Source organism: Mucor velutinosus (genome assembly GCF_035048745.1).
Source record: "Mucor velutinosus strain NIH1002 chromosome Unknown tig00001547, whole genome shotgun sequence".
Taxonomy (NCBI): Eukaryota; Fungi; Mucoromycota; class Mucoromycetes; order Mucorales; family Mucoraceae; genus Mucor; species Mucor velutinosus.
The window spans coordinates 379958-401368 of record NW_027041901.1 but is presented as its reverse complement, the minus strand read 5'-3'; the positions used below and the strand labels follow the sequence as shown (position 1 = coordinate 401368).

The 21411-nt window shown below is 39.5% G+C and overlaps 8 protein-coding genes across 8 annotated transcripts; 4 read left to right on the top strand and 4 right to left on the bottom strand.

The window, feature by feature from the left end:
- Nucleotides 1-267: 267 nt before the first annotated feature.
- CCP1_1 (heme peroxidase) lies at nt 268-1130 on the top strand (the record flags this gene model as incomplete). Its single annotated transcript, XM_064825826.1, has 4 exons — nt 268-320; nt 370-561; nt 616-813; nt 899-1130. The coding sequence occupies 4 exons, from the start codon at nt 268-270 to the stop codon at nt 1128-1130; spliced, it is 675 nt and encodes a 224-aa protein (XP_064687340.1).
- Nucleotides 1131-1354: 224 nt separating this feature from the next.
- Nucleotides 1355-2125, top strand: ATC70_006551 (uncharacterized protein; the record flags this gene model as incomplete). The annotated part of the gene is made up of 1 exon (XM_064825825.1): nt 1355-2125. One exon carries the CDS (start codon nt 1355-1357, stop codon nt 2123-2125), a length of 771 nt encoding a protein of 256 aa, XP_064687339.1.
- Nucleotides 2126-5995: 3870 nt separating this feature from the next.
- ATC70_006550 (uncharacterized protein) lies at nt 5996-6886 on the bottom strand (the record flags this gene model as incomplete). Its single annotated transcript, XM_064825824.1, has 1 exon — nt 5996-6886. One exon carries the CDS (start codon nt 6884-6886, stop codon nt 5996-5998), a length of 891 nt encoding a protein of 296 aa, XP_064687338.1.
- Nucleotides 6887-11889: 5003 nt separating this feature from the next.
- ATC70_006549 (uncharacterized protein) lies at nt 11890-12734 on the bottom strand (the record flags this gene model as incomplete). The annotated part of the gene is made up of 2 exons (XM_064825823.1): nt 11890-12250; nt 12304-12734. 2 exons carry the CDS (start codon nt 12732-12734, stop codon nt 11890-11892), a joined length of 792 nt encoding a protein of 263 aa, XP_064687337.1.
- Nucleotides 12735-13367: 633 nt separating this feature from the next.
- ATC70_006548 (uncharacterized protein) lies at nt 13368-13583 on the top strand (the record flags this gene model as incomplete). The annotated part of the gene is made up of 1 exon (XM_064825822.1): nt 13368-13583. The coding sequence occupies one exon, from the start codon at nt 13368-13370 to the stop codon at nt 13581-13583; it is 216 nt and encodes a 71-aa protein (XP_064687336.1).
- Nucleotides 13584-14194: 611 nt separating this feature from the next.
- ATC70_006547 (Uridine/cytidine kinase) lies at nt 14195-15773 on the bottom strand (the record flags this gene model as incomplete). Its single annotated transcript, XM_064825821.1, has 2 exons — nt 14195-15101; nt 15163-15773. 2 exons carry the CDS (start codon nt 15771-15773, stop codon nt 14195-14197), a joined length of 1518 nt encoding a protein of 505 aa, XP_064687335.1.
- Nucleotides 15774-16159: 386 nt separating this feature from the next.
- Nucleotides 16160-16769, top strand: ATC70_006546 (uncharacterized protein; the record flags this gene model as incomplete). Its single annotated transcript, XM_064825820.1, has 3 exons — nt 16160-16240; nt 16309-16422; nt 16485-16769. The coding sequence occupies 3 exons, from the start codon at nt 16160-16162 to the stop codon at nt 16767-16769; spliced, it is 480 nt and encodes a 159-aa protein (XP_064687334.1).
- Nucleotides 16770-17538: 769 nt separating this feature from the next.
- On the bottom strand, nt 17539-20979 carry ATC70_006545 (uncharacterized protein; the record flags this gene model as incomplete). Its single annotated transcript, XM_064825819.1, has 1 exon — nt 17539-20979. The coding sequence occupies one exon, from the start codon at nt 20977-20979 to the stop codon at nt 17539-17541; it is 3441 nt and encodes a 1146-aa protein (XP_064687333.1).
- Between the last annotated feature and the right edge of the window lie 432 nt (nt 20980-21411).

The following is a 21411-nucleotide window of genomic DNA, read 5'->3' as shown; positions in this document are numbered from 1 at the left end:
GCTAGAGAATTACTGTTGCTACCTAGTAACCAATGTAATGTATAGAGTAAAAAGTTAAAGAGAAAGAGAGAGATTGCAGATATACTGCAACATTGATACGTGTTGGCTTCTCCAAAGATCAACTGAGTACTAAATGTTGTCGTCACATTCGCTTTGTGAGGATGCAAACGCAGGACAAACAATGTCAATTGGCTTCTTTAGAACTGTGGATAATTTAATTGGCATTGGATCTATTCACAGCTATCTCTCAAGAAAATTTCATCAAACATGTCTGTATACAGCACCTTTTTCCGACATGATAACGAAGAGGACAGCTTACAGTGAGTACATGTCGAGTTCATGAGAGCATAGATTACTCATCCAGTGCAGATCAATCATCGCAGTGATACTGGATACGCTGAAAAAACGCTCAACAGAGTCATCAGAAGCAAGCATGTCAGAATCCACGAAGCCCTGGGCTCTTGTCATTACAAAGGATGTCGAGTCTATCAATAGCGCATTAGCCAAGCGATTTTACCAAAAGCCGGATGACCGGATGTGGTTTGATTCGATTCAAATATGGTAAAAAAAGACTCATTTATACATTGCTTGCATACTGAAAAAAATTTCCTTTAGCCGTATCGATGCTGCGAATCAATTAAAGACCAAACTATGTTCGCTACATGTGTCTGTACAAGAACAAAAAAACGACATTTTAGACATCATTGAATACGAGAAACAAGGCCAATCCCCAAGCATGGTTGTAGTTATCGATGTGATTGAGTATCTGGCTCATGATCCATCACTGAATGAAATGCAGTACTTGACCATTAGGTAAAGACAAGAAAAAATTTTCACTTCTCAATAGGAAAGGTATGACACAAATGACTAACGAGCTCTGTTGTGGAACCAATGGCAGTTTCAATGAATTAAGCAATCTGCTGGCTTGTCTCTTGGAATCTAGCATCTACCTGAGTACAAGGAATGTTGGAGTCAATATGAATCATTTTGTCGAATTGCTCTTGACTGACTCTCTGCCCTCCAATGTCAATGATGTGATGAACGAATTTCAGCGATCCTACACTGCCAAACTATACCAAATACTGCACTATTATTTAGACCATGTCTACCACACACCCAACACCATATAAAAAAAGAATAGCGGATAACTCGGAAGCGCTATTTGTAGCTTATCGAGCCAATTGGAGTTTTACAAAACGATAATCTCTTTCGGTGCATCTTTTGACAAGGGACCACCACAGTCTCAAATAGAGTTATGGCTCCTCTTCAAGAGAAAACAGTATAAATACACGTCAAATCGAAAAGTATGCTTTTACTCTTCTTAAATACATTATATCCATACAACCAATACAAAATGAACTCTTTACATACTACATCAAATAACAACTTGGACCTGATTAACCTTGATTCCTTGGACGATTGGTTAGAAAGCGACCTTCGTCAATCTGGTATCATCTTGCCTGCCAAGCCTAATGACAAGTCCATCATGACTCCTGCCACGCCTGTTACTCCTGCTCAAATCCTCATGGCCTCTCCTCCAATTTCTGAATGCACACCCCGTATGGACCCTCTGCTGGAACTATCTACTCCCAAGATCAAGTATGAGCCTCTCTCTCCCATGGAAACTCCCAAGATTGAACCTCAAGACCTTTGCAATAACACAACAACTTCAATTGACATTCAACCATTTATTAAGGCACTTTCACTATTAAGTTCAATTCAACATCAAGACAAACAACAACAACAACAACAACAACAACACCAAGCACAACAACATACACAACAACACAAGCGTCAAAGAAGCGAGTCGATAGATGAAGACCAGCCTCAAGATTTGGTAGCTTTAAAACGACAAAGAAATACCGATGCAGCAAGAAGATCTCGCCAACGCAAGGCTATGAAGATGGACTCTTTGGAGAAGCGCGTGATGGATTTGGAAGCCGAGAACGAACGTTTAAGGTTGCGTGCTGCAGTGGCCGAGAGTGAGCGCGCCAACATTGAAGCCAAGGAGAAGAGAAGTCGAGTTCGAATTTTGGAATTGGAGAGACAGCTTGCCGACACCCACAGATCATTATTACGACACAACAATAAGGACTCAACGACAGCAATGACAGTAAAGGTTTAACAATTGGATTCATCAGCACCCTCATCTATATAGTCATCACATCACACACCATCCATTTTTTGATTTTTTTGTTTGCTATATCAATTTTCTTGTGTTGATATTTGAAACAATAACAATACTTTAATGCGATAAACTATTATACAAACTCAAGGAGGTTGTGATCTATCGCACCTTCTTAACCATTCACACAAAGCGTGTACCCCATGACTTGATAGTGTCGAAAAAATGTTCTTTTTTCATGGCTCTTTTGATAGACTGGTCTTCTCGCTAACCCCCCCTTTATACCACTCTTATTTATGACAGTTTTACTAACTAGATTGATTTTTTTTTCTATCTATTAGGTGCTTCTTTATGTTTTAATGAGAAAAGAAACTTAAAGACTATTCCTCTTCTGGTTCTTTATGTTTTAATGAGAAAAGAAACATTTAGATATTCCTCACTGGTTCTTTTAATGTTTTAATGAGAAAAGAAGCATTCAAAGATACATCTTCTGGTCTTTTTTTGAATAATGTTTTAATGAGAAAATAAGCATTATGAAAAAAAAGTAGTTCTGGTTCTTTTAATGTTTTAATGAGAAAAGAAGCATTTAAAAGATACATCTCTCGTAGGGCTCTCTTTTGACATGTTTTAATGAGAAAATAAACATGGATAAAGTGGGTATGGTTCTTTGGGATTGCTTTAATGAGAAAATAGGCATCTTGAAGATAACTCTCTCTCTCTCTCTCTTCCTGGCTCTTTATCTGTTTTAATGAGAAAATAAACGATAAAGAAATCCTCTGTGGGTGTCTTGACTTGTTCTAATGAGAAAATGAACACGGAAAGATGTTGGTTTCCTGCATGTTTTAATGAAAAAATAAACATAAAGGATGGCTCCTCTGTTTTATTGTTGGTTTTACTAGGTATCTCATTTCTGTAGATTTATTACAGGTTACTAGATGCTCTTTCTTCTATATTGTAGGCTTTGACATGTTAACCACCACCACGACTCCGTTAACGAACCAGCACCATCAAAGCAGCATCACCATCGATTTCTTAATTGAGTAGACCCAACACTTCTCACGAGCATTAGCCGAGTATCATCACATACCAACGATCATTAAGTTTCAGGGAATGCAACATTCGATACAGCATAGCGACTTCCTTTTTCAAGTCGATAGCCTTTTTCTTGAGCACCGATATCAATCAAACAGCTTTTTTTTTTCTTTTTTTTTTACTCGGTGGAATCGTGCATTTGCCATTTTCGAATATTTTGGATGCCTCCAGCCTTGATTGGTTTCAGTTTGAGTCGATTACTTGACATTGAAAGAGTCATTGTACGCTTTTAGAGTTTGAATCAAGGTCCGAAATCCTTCTCGTTGTTGTTCTTTGGTATTGCAATCGATACGAAATCGCATATTTGACATATGGACGTGCAATCAAGGTTTAATGAAAAATTAACATAACGAGTAAAACGTCGAAAAAAGTTTATATCGAAGGAGAGAAATAATAGCTGATGATAGTCAAAATGCTGAAGAATGCACATCGGAAAATCAGTGGTTACATCTATCTGTCTCTCATTACATGAACCCGAATATGCGTGCTTAAATTGAAATGCTAGACTCGTTACAAATGATAGGAACTGATCGTATCCTTGCCAATCTTAAACAAATCTAGTTTTAAACGAAAACAACGGATGTTCGCTTGTAAGATCTCAAAAAAATGATACTTCAAATGTCATACCGAGTAGTGTGGTGAAGCATACAAAATGAGGCTTGTGCCTGACAATAGCTACAGCGAAGGAAGCTGAAAAGAACTAGATTCATATCCCAAACTTTATATTTCCATGTTACATCTGATTCTCCATATATTACTTCCGGAAAACCAGGACAACCCAGATGAAATGATCAAATAGAAAGGACATGTGAGATCCCTATCATTTTCAAATGCCTTTTTTTTAAAATGACGATCTATAGCAATTGTACCCCCATTTTTCAAGTTAACATGTATAATCAACGGTAATCAGAATCTTTGTTTTGAGCTTCTCTTATCTCTAATTTCGTGGAGGATACACAGGAAAAGTTGAAATGAAAATTTTTTCACAATGAGATTCGTCCAGTCCTTGTATGATTTACTATTCTCAGAAAGCACGTTTTGATTAAACAAATCTGACAGACGAATGAAAATGTAAATCATCAACTGATTTTCTCACGATTATGTGTTCTTTTGGAGTGTGTTGCTAAAGCCTATTATTATTTAAGATGAGCTCTTTTGCCTGTGACCTCACATGGTACCCAAATGTAATATCATGGTGCTACCTTCTTCTTGCCGTGGATCAATGAGACTTCGCTAAGTGCCTAAATAACCTAAATGGATGATTTAGAGCATCCAGCGGTTATAATTGGGGCCGAATGATGAAAAATCTTACTTGGATTGTAGAAAAGGATCATTATTTTTTTTTTGCAGTGAACAAAAGAAAGATGGAAATCCCAGATTTTGAAAATTAATACACTACTTTAGAACAAGCATACGTCGTATGTACATAGCATCATTGAAAGAGTACTATAATAGATCTTTTCCTGAGCAGAAGATAACCAAACTTGGGATGTCATAAGTAATGCTAACGAAATTGAAAACCACCACTTACATCATGGCAACAATAGGCTTCAGTATCTCAGAAACGACATTTACATATCCTTAAGGCAACTCTTAAGCAAGCTCTTTTAAGCATTGTTCTTTCTTCTTTTAAAAACATTCTTCAAATGACATAGCGTATCATGTTGGCTCAGCATTCGCTTGTATATCTCTCATTTTGGCTTCACCAAAGCGAGCAAGGCTGCAAAAGGACTGCTGCATATCGTTTTACCTTGCTTATCTGTACTTCGGATAGTGTCGAGGTCTCTTCAACCACTCAAGATCAATGTTTGCTTTGACATTCGGAAATACAATTATCTGAAATGAAGGGTATGATGGAGTCATGAAAATCTTTCAGGGCAACCATGAAGGAAGCTTTCATATGACTTGATACTCGAGCTAATTCACTAATAGATGCCAGCGGATACGAATATAGACCTTCGAATGGTTTTTATCAAGTTTTTTTTGCTCTAATTCTCGGCTATAACCCAAATGCAGACACAAAAAATACTACGAGCACTTGTGTTGCACAAGTGCGAGTACCATACATGCCCTGGTATCTGCTTTCTCTGGATGACAGTGAATCGCATCAGGCGTTGTCTTGAGCTGATGTGCTGAAAAAAGAAAAAGAAACATAAGAAAGTTTCTGTAATTTCGGCTTGTGTACTATAGATAAATTGAATTTCTCTATTGGGAGGGTCACGCCTTGATACCTAATGTTCCAGATTTTCAACATTTGCGGTTACTCCTCTGTCCCCATCTGTTTATAGTGATGTCGCAAACGAATTAGGCAATAAAACTGAAGTGTGTTCAGACACACGATATCAAGTGACAATGGTGAATACGATATTTCGTAGTTTGACATGATACATGAATTATTTGCTCCAATTGTGTATGCTTGCTCAGCGATAAAAGCTCAATTGGAAAACTTGATGGTTTATCAATTTCTATACGAATTTATTTACTGTCATCTGTAAAGCTTTGATATATATTGTACTTTAAAAGAATAGGAGACAAAATGCTTGTTTGTTGGGTGTTGTACTATTATATTCACAAAATTTTACATTATCAAAACGAAAGAGGAGGAGGAAAGTAATGTTATGAGGGATATGAGGATACGATGAAATAGCATGTGTACAATATAACTATGAGATCAACTGATAGTATATTACTTTACAAGAGGGTCAAAAGAAATTTTACAAAGGAGAGGGAAGGAGAACATGAACAATGTTCTTGTTGCAGGTCTTGACAATGGTCAATCTATTGAATATACCAATCAACCTTGAGGATGCCGGTATCGAATTTGCCAATTTGTGCAAAGGCAGCAGGAGAAAGATCAATATGAGTCTTGTCGCAGCTTTCGCAAGCATCCTTGATAGTAACAGTAACACTCTTGCCATTAGCCTTGTTGACAACCTTGACCTTCTTGTTACAGTACTTGCTTTCATGACTGTAACTACCGTAGAGAGAACCACCAATAGCAGCAATGTAATCGTGGTCATCATTCCAATCGCCACAAGCACCTTGGTTGGGGGTGAAAAACGTAGCCTTGCCACTGTAATGTTCACCGCTGGTAGAAGAGGCAGATCCACCTGATGTTTTCTTTGTAGTCTTCTTTGTAGTCTTCTTGGTAGTCTTCTTGGTAGTCTTCTTGGTAGTCTTCTTGGTAGTCTTGGTAGTCTTCTTGGTAGTCTTTCTCTTGGTAGTAGTCTTTTTTCTTCTAGTGCTGTGCTTGGACTTCTTGGTAGAAGTAGAGGGAGTAGTAGAGACATCCTTGTTACATTTGATCTCTTCAATGAATCTGAGGGGAACGTAGACTTGGGTTTTTTTCTTGTTGTCATTGTATTCATCAGGCTTGTTGTACCATTTGGCAGTGATATTGCACTCATTACCAGAATGAGTGACATGGTTGGCATCTTGGAAAGAAAAGTTCTTCTTTGACTTGAAGATGACAGTGGTGATAACATTGTCAGTATCATTGCTGGTAGGCTTGCAATCATTGTTGCCGACATCAATGTTGCCACGAATTCTAAGATGGGTAGTTGAGGGACTCAACTTGGCCTTCTCAATTGACAGTTGACAAGCAGTGTCAGCAATAGCAGTGCCAATAGCAGCCAACATGACAACGAGGATACAGGATTGGATTTGCATTTTCAAATTCTTTCTAAAAGGTGATTAATATATGAAATGAAATGGAATTGGCTTTTTTTAATGACAAAAAAAGGGTAGAATTCAGAAAATATAGTAGGGAATGAAAACGAGGTTAGTCGAAAAAGTGGCTAGCTATTTATACAAAAATCGACTGTTGCATCCGCTGTATAACGTTTTTACCAAGGTATGCTAAAATGTATTGTTACCCGCATTTTTTTCTTGCTGTTACTTGACAAACGAAGCACAAGGTATCGTAAAAAAGAGAAAGCAATTTATTATGGTGTTACACGGCGTAAAAAATCAAGGGATCTCTACTTTCTGGTCCTGGTAGACCTGTTGTATAATGGCATTTTCTGTAACTTGGGCATATAGAGTTTGCAAGAAACTAGGTTGGTATGGTCAAGTAATTAAGAATTGTATAAATTAGTCAATGGAGAGGATGTCTATTGTACCTGAAAAGGCATGAGTGATTTCTGAGTTGACAAACACCTTACTGTTTAGCTTGTCTTTGAAGCAAAATTTGTAATTGGTAGCACATATCACTTGTGATTTTCTGTATCTCTCATTATCATTGAGAATTCTTGGTCTACTGGCTTGTTACAAAGAGTACAATTATAAATTGCTCCTTTTGTTGCATTGTTAAAAGAGAATCATTGAAATTGTGTGTGGCATCTTCAATGCAATGACAAGAGATGATGAAACAGGATCGAGATTTGAAAAAAGGAAATGCCGGCCGAGTGTATTACGACGATGAGCAGGGTACATGCCACCTCATTGTCTTGCTATTTCTAATTGATGGGGGCTGGGGGGATGGTATTATTACCCAACGCACGAATGCACGCACGCGAGCACGCTTTACTGTTCGCTTGAATAGCGGAGATGGCATAAAATGGGCTTTTGTTACTCCATGTACTCAGCATACGATACCTCATACGCCTTGACCGCATTTTATTTCGAGGTTAATTAGCAGTGTAATACATCGATTTGATCTCCTACTCATTGAGCATGCCTGTTGCCTATTTTTCTGTTCTTTTTTACTGTCTTGATTTGATCGGAATTGTTGATTTGATGTCTTTAGACCCATTACGCAAGTAGAAGGGGATAAGAGAGGATGCAATTCATTAAATTCTCGGCTTGTAACTTACTGTTTCACAATATAGCGGTGTAGTAAAGATGTTGTTCCTTAAAAACTATGCCCAAATAAGACTCAGATGGGGCATCATTATTCTTAGTGCCTTTTGAGTGAAGCAATCTGGACCTTTTTGATTTCACAATATAAATTTAATAATTGTATATACAACAGCAAAAACTGGAATGGAACTTGACACTGGTTGCGAGCTTGAAAAGGTATGTGAGACCTCTTCAGAGTATTCGGAACAACGTCCATGGCAATGCTGATCTAGGCATGTACCCGAATTTTATCGTTTTTAAAGGGTGCTCTCCGTCATCACCGAAATCATTATCATTATCACATCTCTTTGTTGGGTTGCATACCACAAACCGCACCATTTCAATGAGTAATGGCTACACAAGCTCACAAACCAGGAGATGATTTGAAAGGGTACTGTTGAATTATGGCATTTTCACATCATCTCGTATAATTCTAGTCCACGATGTACAATGTGCTTTAATTCACTGAAAAAACAATGTTCAAGTAGATGCCGTGCCACAAAACTGATTCCATATTCTCTGTCAGGATGTGCAAGATCTCCTCCTGGACGGCTAATGACAGGCATTTCTTGTGAAACATCAACAGCCCTCTCGGATCAACACCAATTCGTTTGTATACCTGTTTGGTTTGTAAAGATTTACAATATTTTCAAATGGGATATTCATTATATGTTTCCGTACACTCTATGAAACCTATTTGTACTCTATTATTCCGTTTCCAAGAAAGCAATAGCATGTTGTTTCGCATTTATTTCCATGTATTGCGATGGATGGTCGAGAATATTAAAAATGCTACTGACTTGTGTCACTATAAACTACTTGATTTGTATCAGAAGGAAAACAACAATGAATATTAGGAGAGGCGGGTACTGTGTGTGTGGTGTCGATGAGCGGGAGATGCATCATAGTGAAAATAGTTGTGGTTACATGTAAGAAGACGGGATCCCGCATCAAAAACCAGAAACGTGTCTCTGGTGCAATAAAAGTGATGCGCTTGCTGCCATCCTCCACAGCAATATAAACAAATGCAGATGTTGGCGAATCTGTCTTGTTGACAAGATGCTTGGAGACGTTCCAAACGACCCGCGGTTATAAGTGAGATGAGTGTTTGATTGTAGTTTCCTATGTACTAGCCGATCAATCTCGCTACGCTCGATGGCGGCGTCGCCCTGCGGGCTCTCATCGAAGATATTTCATATCAGAGATAATAAAAATCTGGCATACCAAGTAGATTTTAAACAATCAATTAATAGTAAAAAATAAAAGGCTATATCAGAGTCAGCAGGGAGGGGGGGCATGCATTCGCTGATGTTGCTCTTCAGATGGCGGCATAAAGCTGACCATGCGTAAATACAGGACTTGTGTAAGATCTACAACGACTTTTTGAGATATTTTCATTGCAAAAGACATCTGTATAGGGAAAACTACCAAAAATACAAAGTATTTGGGTTAATAAATTGTCCTTTTAATTCCATATCCCTATTTAATTAGCATCGCAATCATCATTGTCATCATCAGAAAGGCATTTGGGTCAGCCAGCAGCAATGCCGCCAAATTTGATTCAAACTCAGTTATTTCTTTCTGTTTAAGATTGGGCAGATTTTGGGTTTTTCGACTTGATTTTTTTATTTTGTCTTGTAGTTTAGATAGTTTCAATAGTTCTGTTTAGGTTAGTTTAGTTAATATTTTATCTTCTTTTTATTATTTTCTTTTCAATTGCACCCGCTTCTTCACTTCGACCCATTACTCCTAGTGTACGCGGCTCAATCAATAAACAAAATTTAACAAAAAAAATATTTTGTAAGATTCGACTATATAAATTGTGATGATCATCCAATGCTTCCTAATTTATTCTTGGAGTACTTTTCAAGGCGCTTCCAGTGGTGTTACTTGTAATAGGTGTTTTGAATAAACTTATTGATAAATTCCAGAAAATATGAAATGAGGTCTTCGTATACAAAATTTCAACATTTTGGCCTAAAACCTTATTTCATATTTTCTGGAATTTATCAATAAGTTTATTCAAAACACCTATTACAAGTAACACCATTGGAAGCGCCTTGAAAAGTACTCCAAGAATAAATTAGGAAGCATTGGATGATCATCACAACTTATATAGTCGAATCTTATAAAATAAAAAAACCAAGTCGATTTTGATCAGATTAAAGCAGTTTTTTGTTTGCGGAGATGGAAAATTTTTGGCTGGCAAAACGCCTTTCTCAGGGAAGCAATCAATGTTTCTGAAGCTCGTAGGAGAGCTAGAAAGTGCTGTGGATTATCCTAACCACTATTTTTGCCTAATAGATTTAATTATTGAAAAATACTCCATCAAAGGGGAATTTCAATGCGAAATGCACCTTCCTACAATAGCGAGCTTTGCAGCAGATCTCAACTCAGGTGTGAGCCTATGCTTATTAATCTACATAGAGCTAATCATGCCTGAATATATATGCGACAAATATATCGCAATTGAAAGGCATGCAGCGCTATTTTTTCACTGCAGCCATGACTCATTGATCTTGCGTTTGTAAGCATTGACCATTTCCATTGTGGGGAAGAATAGCTGTTCGGTAAATCGAATTTGAATGTTCAGTACCATAATAAGCCTTGTTGTTTCAATCGATATTGCTGTGACACAGCCATATAAAAATCATCAAAACTAGTAATGCATGCTGTATAATTTATGCCATTTCAATATTAAAAAGATTCCAGTTGAGTTTTGAAGACCCTTCAGATTCTAATCAATGCATTATGGAGAGCGTACACAGTCTTCAAAATAGAGCTATTACTGGCATTGGCGGATCTATGACATGTTTGGTTTAATGAATATGCAAACATTGAAAGAATAACGACATATTGTGTTTGACTGCATGAATTTATGGCGCGGATTAATGCACTTGGATGAGACAACGATCAATTCAAAACATGAAAAAGAGGGGGGGGGGGGGCTTTGTTACTTTGCGAGGGAAAGTTTGACTAGTATCTGCGTTTATGTATAATGCATAAATATATGCGAATGAAATTGTGTTATGGTGTGCTACTTGGTAAATTGCCCATCTTATGCAATTTCGAAGCGGATGTGCACTTTCAACCAAGGGAAAAGTGAGTATCATGCAAATTTGCTCAGGTACGACGTTGTACCAATTACGCTATCAGATTGTTTATCCAATAATGGATAATAGTAGTTGAAAATTCCCTTGAATCAGCCTATTGTTATTGAAGCATATACAAGTTGCTAAAGGCAAGTGCATAAACCTCAATATACAGTAAGCTTACCAGTTGTGGTATAGACGCTAAATAGCATAACACAGCCTGGATTTATAATGATAAATATTTTAGTATTTGTATTTTATGTAGTTCCTAAGAATAGATCTCTTGCACGATTATAGACAAACAGACTTATAAGAACTCTTGGAAGAGATGATTAGATAAATGAAGCTCATGCACATGATAACAAGTGTATAGATCGCATGTAAAACAACTTTAAACAGAGCACACATTAACGGCTAACTTACCGATATTCATACGATGCAAAGATGAACATCCACCAGCAAAAGCAAGGATGCGTGTGACAAATACCAAAACTTCCCAAGACACCAATCATGATAAGATATAGACACTGTTTCGTTTGTTGAAAAAGGGAATAAAATATATATGTATAACAAAAGTATATGTAAGCGGTAGCATAGTATAGGATATGAGTAAAAGTTATAATGGGTTACAGCAAGAAAATAGAGCTAAAATCCAGGAGAATGATACAATGGAGCATATGTATAAGTGTTAGAAAGATGAATATAGTACCATACAGTGATAAATTAAAACAAGAGAGAGATTTAGCTATCTCTGCCAAAGTTTGCATGGCTCAGATGTGGTTGTATTCCAGATAAATCCAAAGGATGGCCAGGTGGGATCATTGTAGAGGTCTGCTGATGACCCATCCTGACACGATAGACTTCCAGTATATTTTCTAGTTCCTGAATGCGCTGCTGATGCTGTCTTAACTTATCATGTAGTAGACGAATGTGATCTACTGATTTTCTAAGAATGGTCCCCTTGTTTGATTTCACTGCATCTCTGTCTGGTAAGAGTGTTGCTAGTTCAGTGATGCGATCATTGATGTTATCTCTTCTTCTACGCTCCACCGCATTATGAGACTCTCTTCTGCGTCTTTTCTTCTCGAAAATGTGTTGCATGCTACAAGAGCGTTGTTAGCATCGTAGCTTCTACACAAGTATATCATCATTCACTTTCTTTGAAAAATCTCATCTTCTAGGCTACCTGGGCTTGTAGGAGAAACAAGTGCATCCGATATTTTGTTATCAGGAATAGATGAGCTATAGTAATTTTGGTGAGGACTTGTTGCCGAAGTAGGTGATTTTGTGTGAGCATTTGTGTTTGATGTAGCAGTAGGTATAGAGATGGGCTGAGGAAAGTTGTTTGAATTTGAGTTCATGTACATATCATACTGCTGTTGTTGCTGCTGTATTCTGTTTGTGTATGACGACGGCTTTGGCGAGCTAGGCAAAGGCATAGTGTTATATTGGTGATTCATCTTGTTGTTTGGTGGGGAGTCTAATGATGCGGTGGTCATTGGCGAGGGCATAGCAGGTTTGTTGTTGCCGTTACTGTTCATTTCATATTGAGACTGATCTAGATAAGCAGAATGTTGAAATTGCATATTATACATCTGAAGACAAATGAGAAAGTAGTATGAAAAGGAAAAAAAAAAGGCTAGTTTCGAAGCGTAAAGTATATATAAATAATCAAAGTGTGTGAGAAACTCCAATATCTTATTGTTTTGATTATAAAATGACGTATTCTTGGTAGCAAAAGGAGGGAGATTTGGGGAACACACAGACATTGCAACTTGTGATACAGATCACGGGCCAAAAGAGTGGGCTCTCATTACAAGTTGTAATTAATGGAAATCAAGGGGCTCTCCTAATCACTCGAATGACATGACACTATTGAAGGGTCCTGTTTAACATATCAGGTACATTGGTTTGTATTGATATGTGTAGCTACCTGTGAAAAGCCTTGTATTCCTCCGTATAGCCTTACTTGCAATGGCAAATGGAAAAATCTTGCTGCGCTATCTGTGAACCTTGGCATGATAAGAAGGGCTTTCAACATGCCAACATGATTGGTCTGTAGATGATCTACTCAAAAGACATCAGGAAGCTCAATAACATCAAAACACATGCTGATGATCCAATGACGTACGGACGAACATCATTTATATGTCCCGAGAATTCTTTTCATTCCATAAATTACGCTTCTCTTCCTTTTCCTTCCCATTATTCCAATAAAAATGCCCAATACGCCAGCCGACCCCAACCATCCAACAAAAGAACCCTTCACATCTGCAGGCGAATCAAAGACTGGTGGTAGCAAGACCTTGTTCGGCATCGTGGCAGCTCCATTTGCTGCTGTTGGTGGTTTGATAGATCAAGTCTCTCGTAAGGTGACAAGAGCAGCAGACAACGAAGAACCTACACCTACTGCAACTCCAACAACAAAAGAGTAACTCATGTACATATGTATGAATACACAATTCCATAATAAACCTCAGCTAGTAATCTATGCGTTGATTCTGTGGGTATTTGATAGTGAAGATTCTTTCTTTGGAAGGCTCATAACCATAGACTGACGTATGTTCATATTGTTACTCGAAATCGGCAAGGTCAAATATGAAGGTCAGCTTAGGATTGGACAATTATTTGACTATAGACATGAAGCATGTATTGAGAACTGTTGCCAAATGAATGCATGCATTTACATATATTTCGGTGCTTGGTAACAATAGCACTCGAAGCATGCCTGAAGCTGCTTCATTTCTGCTATGAAAATTGAAGAAGCCAACGTTGTCAGTAGAAACTTACAGATATTCACAGGGATTTGAGCATCATACTCAATAGGAACAAAAACTACCGTGTGTTGACTTGAATCAGGTACAACATACAATCCCAGCTAGTTTTAAAGCGTTTGAAGTAGCGGAAGCCCGAGATTTTCTTCTCGCAAACACACTCTAACAAACTATAAGGGACTCATTTGCTGCTGATGTTATCATTACTGTATGATACATTGTCTAGGGGGGGGGCGCTTTATTAAATATATTGATCGTAAAAAAGAAAGAGTTTATTCTTGCATCATATCCTCATCTTCATCACCTTGATGATCGGGATCATCCATATTGATAGCCATTTCGTCCATCATTTCTTCCAAAGAGATTTCTGGGAACTCTTCTTCTGAACCATCGTCGTCAGTCATTTCATCGTTATCAGCTGGCGCAGCTGGTGCAGCAGCGGCAGGGTTATTCTGATTCTTGAAAATGTTGATGGTAGATCTGAATTCAGGATCTTCTTCGATATCGCGCATAAAGAGTTCCATATCGTTTTCAATCTTGGCTTGTTCTTGTTTACGGGGCAGCATCTCATCCACCTCTTTGCCCAATTGTTGCAGCTTCCAGTTTCTTTGTCTAGTCTTCTTTCTGCGAGCAGGATATGCTTTACGAACCAACACGACGTCAGGTAAATTAGCAGCATTCAAGTGATCAAAATCGTCGTTGTTAAAGTTAGCACGGGCGAGATCATAACCCATCACAGTGTCACCAGGACTCAAAATGGCACCCAAATGAGAACGAGCAATGAATTGTTCATCATTGCGGCCAAAATCCGACATACGAGCGACATGTACATCGCAAAGCACCTTCTTACCGTTGATGGGACCAAGAGGCTCGACATCCAGCACATAGTATTCAATCATCGATTTAGCACTGCCCAAAGGATTGAAGGGATAACGATAGTATTGTGTGGTAGAAACATCAGCCATGGCTAGTGTGTTGACATCCATCAAGTGAATCGAGTTACTGATACGTGTACAGATCAGCAATTGGTTGATGTTGCCAAAGTTGTTGGCTAATTTCTTGGGTATGCAGACAAGATCATCTTTACAAACAGGCACGATTTCAGCAGAGTATGTGAATTTGTAATTGCTGACACTTGTATGAATATCTTTTGAAATAAGCTGTTCAGAGGTTTTGTATCTATTACACATCATTAGTAAGCAATTCCTTCCATTGTACATGTTGCTGCGGCGGATCTTACTTCATGGGCACAACAGCTTGCAAAAATTCAACCATCTTGATAGCATGGCCACGAGCACCGTAGTAGAAATCAATACCATCCTTTGTCTCCTTAATGTTGGTTGTGTCCTTGTGTGCATTGTGCTTCAAAATCAACTGTTCCAAATACAAAAAGGTACGTTTGTGTTCAACCTTTTGACGGAGTTGCACAACAGCCTTCCAGGTGTTCTGAGCAGCTAAACGAGTACATTCATCACATTGCTGACCAGACACTACGTATTCGACCTCGAAAATTTGTTGTAAAATGGTGTTGACAAAAACTTCTTTCTGGATGGTCAACTTGACCTTGATACGTTTACTGTGAGGTTCTGTCCAAATGAAACCAGCGTCGATCAAACGCACTTTGTTGAGGCCCTTGAGTTTCTTGAGACAAAGCGTCAATAATTCTCTGGATTCGAGTTGAGCATTGACCCACAAGCCGGGAGGTTGTAAATAACGTTCGCAATTACGACAGAAATGAAGAGTTGCTTGCTTGGGAATGCCTTCAGTGATGTCGACTTCGTTACGGATACAGTTGACACACATGTTGGCAGCATTGGGAGGCGTAGGTGCACCACAGCCAGGACACTGCATTTAAACAGAGGGTTAGTATTACTGCGGTGCAATCTGACATTTCTGATGCATTGCAATTACCAAACTACATGACAGAAAGAGGAGTTAATACAGCGTATCAATGAGCCTCATAGAGCAATACATACATTAATTGTTCGACAATTTCAGGGTGGTAATCCATGATGATGCTTTGATTTTGAGAGAGGCAGTCGAGTAAAGATATTGATTCAAAGAAAGAGTTTTTTTTATTACCTATTTATTAAAAATTTACCATGAAAAGGTGTCTCCCTAAGCCACCTTTTTTTTTGAAAAAGGGACGCATTTGTCAAGAAGAAAAGCTTTTTTTTTTTCTGTTTGGTTTCTGTTCTCTTCTGATTAATAATATTGTGTTATTTGACTAATCAAAGATGCATATCACTCGCTGTTATTTCTGTTCAGGACCCTGTTATCCTGGTCATGGCACTATGTTTGTCCGTAACGACAGCAAGGTAAAGTCGCTTTTTCATCCAGCTATTTTTTTTTTTTTTTTTGCCTAGTATTCACATTGTAATCGTAGACCTTCCGTTTCTGTAGATCCAAATGTCACAAGAACTTCAAAATGAAGCGTAATCCTCGTAAGGTTCGCTGGACCAAGGCTTTCAGAAAGGCCAGTGGAAAGGAAATGGTCATTGTAAGTATATTATGTATGTGCTGTGGCAAGGGAGTGGATATTGATTGTGCTTTGCAATACAGGACTCCACCTTTGAGTTTGAGAAGCGTCGCAACGTTCCTGTCCGTTACGATCGTAACATGATGGCCACTACCATCAAGGCCATGAAGCGTGTACAAGAAATCAGAGCCAAGCGTGAGCGTGCATTCTACAAGAATCGTATGGCCGGTAACAAGGAGAAGGAGAAGGAAGATGATATCCGTGTTGTTAACCAAAACATCGAATTGGCCCCTCTCGAATCGAAAAAGAGAGTTCAAGCTATCAAGGCCGAGAAGGCAAAAAACGAGAATATGGATATGGAGGATTAATCGACTTGTCAGATCAGATCAGAATTATTGTGCATCGTTGCCATAGCTTTGCAGAACTTGTAAATAGAATAAAAGAACCTTTTTTAGAGAATATTACTAGAGTTTAATAAGCGTACGTGCCGTAATGAAGACGAAGATACTTGGGAGAGCATTGATACAAAAGCAGGAAGTGGTAGCAGCTCCAGAAATAACAGCAAAGTGTTTGTTCATCATGGTGAGAATGATATCCATTGAATTTGCCAGCCAAATTTTGTTTAAACTCAGTTGGTCATTTCTTGCTCGAAATGGCAAAAAAGTGATCCAAAACCGACTTGATTTACCTATTTTGCGAAATTGGATCATATAAGTCGTAGTGATAGCCCCATACCCCTGTAAGCATTTATAGAGTACTCTTTGAGACGCATCCGATGATGCCAACTATAATATATGTTTAGAACAAACTTATTGAACAAATTCTGTAAAAATGAATTAAGTGTTTTGGCCAAAATGTTGAGATTTTGCATATAAAGGTTTTACAATGGTAGCTTTAGGGGTTGCCTTGGGTCGATAGGATCATTTTGCTCTGATATATGCCATAGTACAAGTGTTTGTTTTTGAGGTGAAAATCGCGATCGTTTGATTTTCGATGAAAACTTTTTTTTTTTTTTTTTTTTTTTTGGATGATATTATTTTATTAGGATAGTAATTAGAAATAAAACAAATGCATCAAAGAGATGGACAAGTGTATGGAGACAAAGTGACTTGCCATATATAAATCTTGAATAATAGACTAATGGGAGAGTTGCCTAAGATTTGACAATCTTAACAGTTCTGTGCGGATGTGGCGACAGACTTGGATGGCATTAAAGGGGATGAGGTTGTAAAACTGTTGATAATGGTGTCTCCAGATAGTACGCATAATGGTGGCAAAGAGGTCATATATGGTAATGTGTAAGTCATAATTGTAGATATAATAATGCTTCAGTTTGAAGTGCATAATTGAGTTGTAGATAAGTTGTGGATCGGCGGTTTTGGGGTAGCTAAGGAACTCGTTGAAGGAGGAGTCCCAGACATCAAGTTTATGGACGCAACTGATGAGCAGGTGTTGAGCGTCTTCCACTTCATTGCAAAGGGTACAGCGGTCTGATGCGGCATGTTTAAGATTGCGTTGGGCCATTGCCAGTTGATTTGAGCTTTGTTTGTGGATCATTCTGTACCAAAGGTTGCGAGCTGAGTAGTGCATCGTGTTCTTGTAGAATGCCTTCCATTGCTGTTTGCTGAGTTGGTTACTGTAATGTCTACCGACATCGAGGTTAGCCATGTCTAGCATGACGAAACGGAGCTCTCTATTCGGCAGTTTGAAGATTGGGTGCTGTTGGTAGATCATGGATTCAACGAAAGGCAGGAAATCCATCTCACCGGCATTGTTGTGGTTGACAAAGCGTTGGAAGGAGATCTGATGGTTGGCTAGGGCACGACGAACTTTGTTCAAGGTGGTTGGTGTGGGGCATTCTGACCGAGGTCGAAACTGGAGGCTATGCTGAGCAAGGTCATATGCAAAGAAGTCGCGGATACAACTTCTCCTAACCGAATCTTTGGTCATGAATTCCAGGTCTGTTGTAACAGCAAAGGGGTTGAAGGCAGCAAGGAGGGGGAGACTCATGATGGTAGTGATTGTTGGGCGTCTATCCCAGTCTCTGTGAAGGCTGCAGATGTCCATGGCATTGAACATCGATAGGAATGGATGGAGACCATTCAGCGTATTCTTGTAGCGAGCAGATGGAAACAAGAGAGGCAGGGCATGATGAGCGACGTCGTTTGTGAGACGAAGTGCGTGAGTAAGCAGTTGATATGTGAAGCCAGGTAGGCGACCATGGTTACCGAGTAGTAAGACTCGTAGGTATCGAAACTGTAACGACTTTTGTTGTGCTCCAATGTCGATCAGGCCTAGCCCGCCTTGATCACGAGGTAGAAAGAATGAGTTTGCCTTGAGCGGTGGGAACAAACCGGACATCACAAATTGGTAAATGGTGGACTTGATCTTTTTCAAAACCTCTTGAGGGAGCGACACAACTCGGATAACATGCCACAGCTTGGAGAGGATGAGCGTGTTGGCGATGTTGGCCTTGCCGTAGAGTGAGACCTTTCTAGACCCGTAGATGTCAGTCATGACCCTGATATTGCCCAGTAGCTCTGAGACGAAGACATCGCGTTGGTGATTAGCAAACCAGAGTGGGTGTCCAAGATACTTGATATAACCCGTGGAGTGGCTGTCGTACCATTTCATACGCAGTTGAGTAGTGACATAACGTTTGACCTGTTGGCCATCAGTATCTTTCATCTTACCGCCGTGCAGCGGGAAGGCGACGGATTTACTGTAATTGATCTTGGCATTGGAGGCTTGATTGTACACTCTGAGACGATCCTGGAGCTCAACTAATTCATCTTGCGACTTCACAAAGGACAGGACATCATCGGCGTACGCGAGGACCTTGATGGGAGCAGGAGATATCCATGGGTTCTGTATTTGGTGTGGGAGCTTGACGTGTTGCAGGCTGTATCCTGTGAGGTTCACATTGTTGACTATGGAGAGTAGGAACGGCTCAATGGCCAGGTTGAACAAGACTGGCGAGATACTATCACCTTGACGAATCCCTCGTCGCTGAGAGATTGCCCCGGTTAAGAAGCCATTTACATTGACATAGATGGAGTTATCGAAGAACAGGTTGGTAATGCATGTGACAAACGCTTCAGGGAAGCCAAACTTTAGCAGTACTTGGGAGAGATACTTTGGGTGGACCCGGTCATAGGCCTTGGCATTATCAAGCATGATGCCAGCATAAGCAGTAAAATTGGAGGGGTTCCGCCAGCTAGCAGACTGAGCATTATCCATAATCACCTGGAGAGACATTCCATGATCCCCAATATAACGGCCGGGCAAGAAACCGCATTGATAAGGGGTGATAATCCTGTTAGCCACTTGGACAACTCTAGAGTTCATGATGCGAGTAAAGACCTTGCAATCCGCTGCAATCAATGTGATGGGACGGTAGTTAGCTAGATCACTCTTGTCACCTTTCTTGTGTAAGATAATGATACATGAGGCCTGCCAAGATTTGGGGAACTTTGCCGAGCGAACAGCGTCATTAAATACCTGATGGATAATATCACGACAGCTTGGGTGAGAGACAAGGAGGTAAAGTATCTCATAGCCAATGCCGTCCAGTCCTGGGCTACTCTGTTTGGGGGTTCGACGGGCACCGTCCAAGATATCATCATAGTCTATTGGCTCCATAATCATTGTAGCATCCTCCGGTGATACCGTACGGTCAATATGACCGAGCATGGTATTCAAGCAATCCATGTCAATTGGCTCCTCCGTGTACAGATCCTGGTAGAAGGATTCAGCAGCATTGAGTTTGGTTTCCGTGTCTAGGCAAGCTTCTCCAGTGCTAGGATGTTTCAACATTGCAATTGTCCGTTGGTCAACACGCTGGTCAATGGTGTGTTTGATATATCCTGGGGACTTCTCACTCTGCTCCAACCATCGGCGGCCTGCTTTCAACATCTGAATCTCCACAATTTCCTGCTGTAGCTTGGATAGCTCTCCCTCCACATCCGGCAGCAGCAGTTTCAAGCACTCAATGTCATTCCGGTAGCATCGCAGCAAGTTATTCCTCTCGCTTTGCAGCGCCTTGATTCTGGCCTTTCTCCAAGTATCATGATGTCTAGCAAAGTTGATAGTAACCTGCTTGGTCTTCCGCTTGATCAAATCCCATTTGTCTTGAGCTGAAAGATTGTAGTCCAATTTGGTCGCCACGAATCTCTCGATTTCATCAGCCAACTTCTGTCTGTACCTAGGATTTTTGGCAAGGTGAGGGTTTGCACGCCAAATGCCTTTACCACAGTTTGTCAATCCGGTTGTGTATGTTTTGGTCACAAGAGCATGATCAGTCCATTCAGGACGGAGGAACGAGTTGGTGGCATCGCTCATCTTTGAAGCTATACCCTGTCCAGCAAACATGTAATCCAAGGTAGACATGGTTGATCCGCGCTTGAAGGTGTATGCATGAGGTTCATTTCTCGGGTTGAGGCAATCAGAGAAATGGGTGTTCAAGAATTCCATAAACTGTTTCGGTTTACCTGCTCGGTGAGAGTGGTGATAACTAGCATTGTCAAAACAGTAGTTCATATCCCCTGCGATCAGTAATGATGGCAGAATGTTAGGCATAGTGTTGAGGTGAGTGATAATTTGACCAAAAAGCTGATTCCTGGCCCTATAGTCATCAGCATGTGCATAAATATTGAGTATATACATAGGTGGCATATTATTGTCGACAAGAGAGAGCTTAGCCAATATAGCTCTTCCATCGTCAAAGGTCTTTAGTTGTTGCAGGTGTAAGGCTTGATTGAAGTTGATAATTCCACACTGTCCGGTCCAGATGGCTTGGTGGTATTGGAACTGGTATTTGAAGGAAGTTGTAACAGTGTCAAACGAGTGTGATGGAGTGTTGGTTTCCTGGCATAGTAATATGTTGCATAGTTCTCCTTTGAGATATCTTATGAATTGTGTTGTTGTGTTTTGATTGTATTGTTTGTTAAGGTTCCTACAGTTGATTGAACCTATCTTAATTTTGATATTCTTAGTTTGGTTTGATTCACT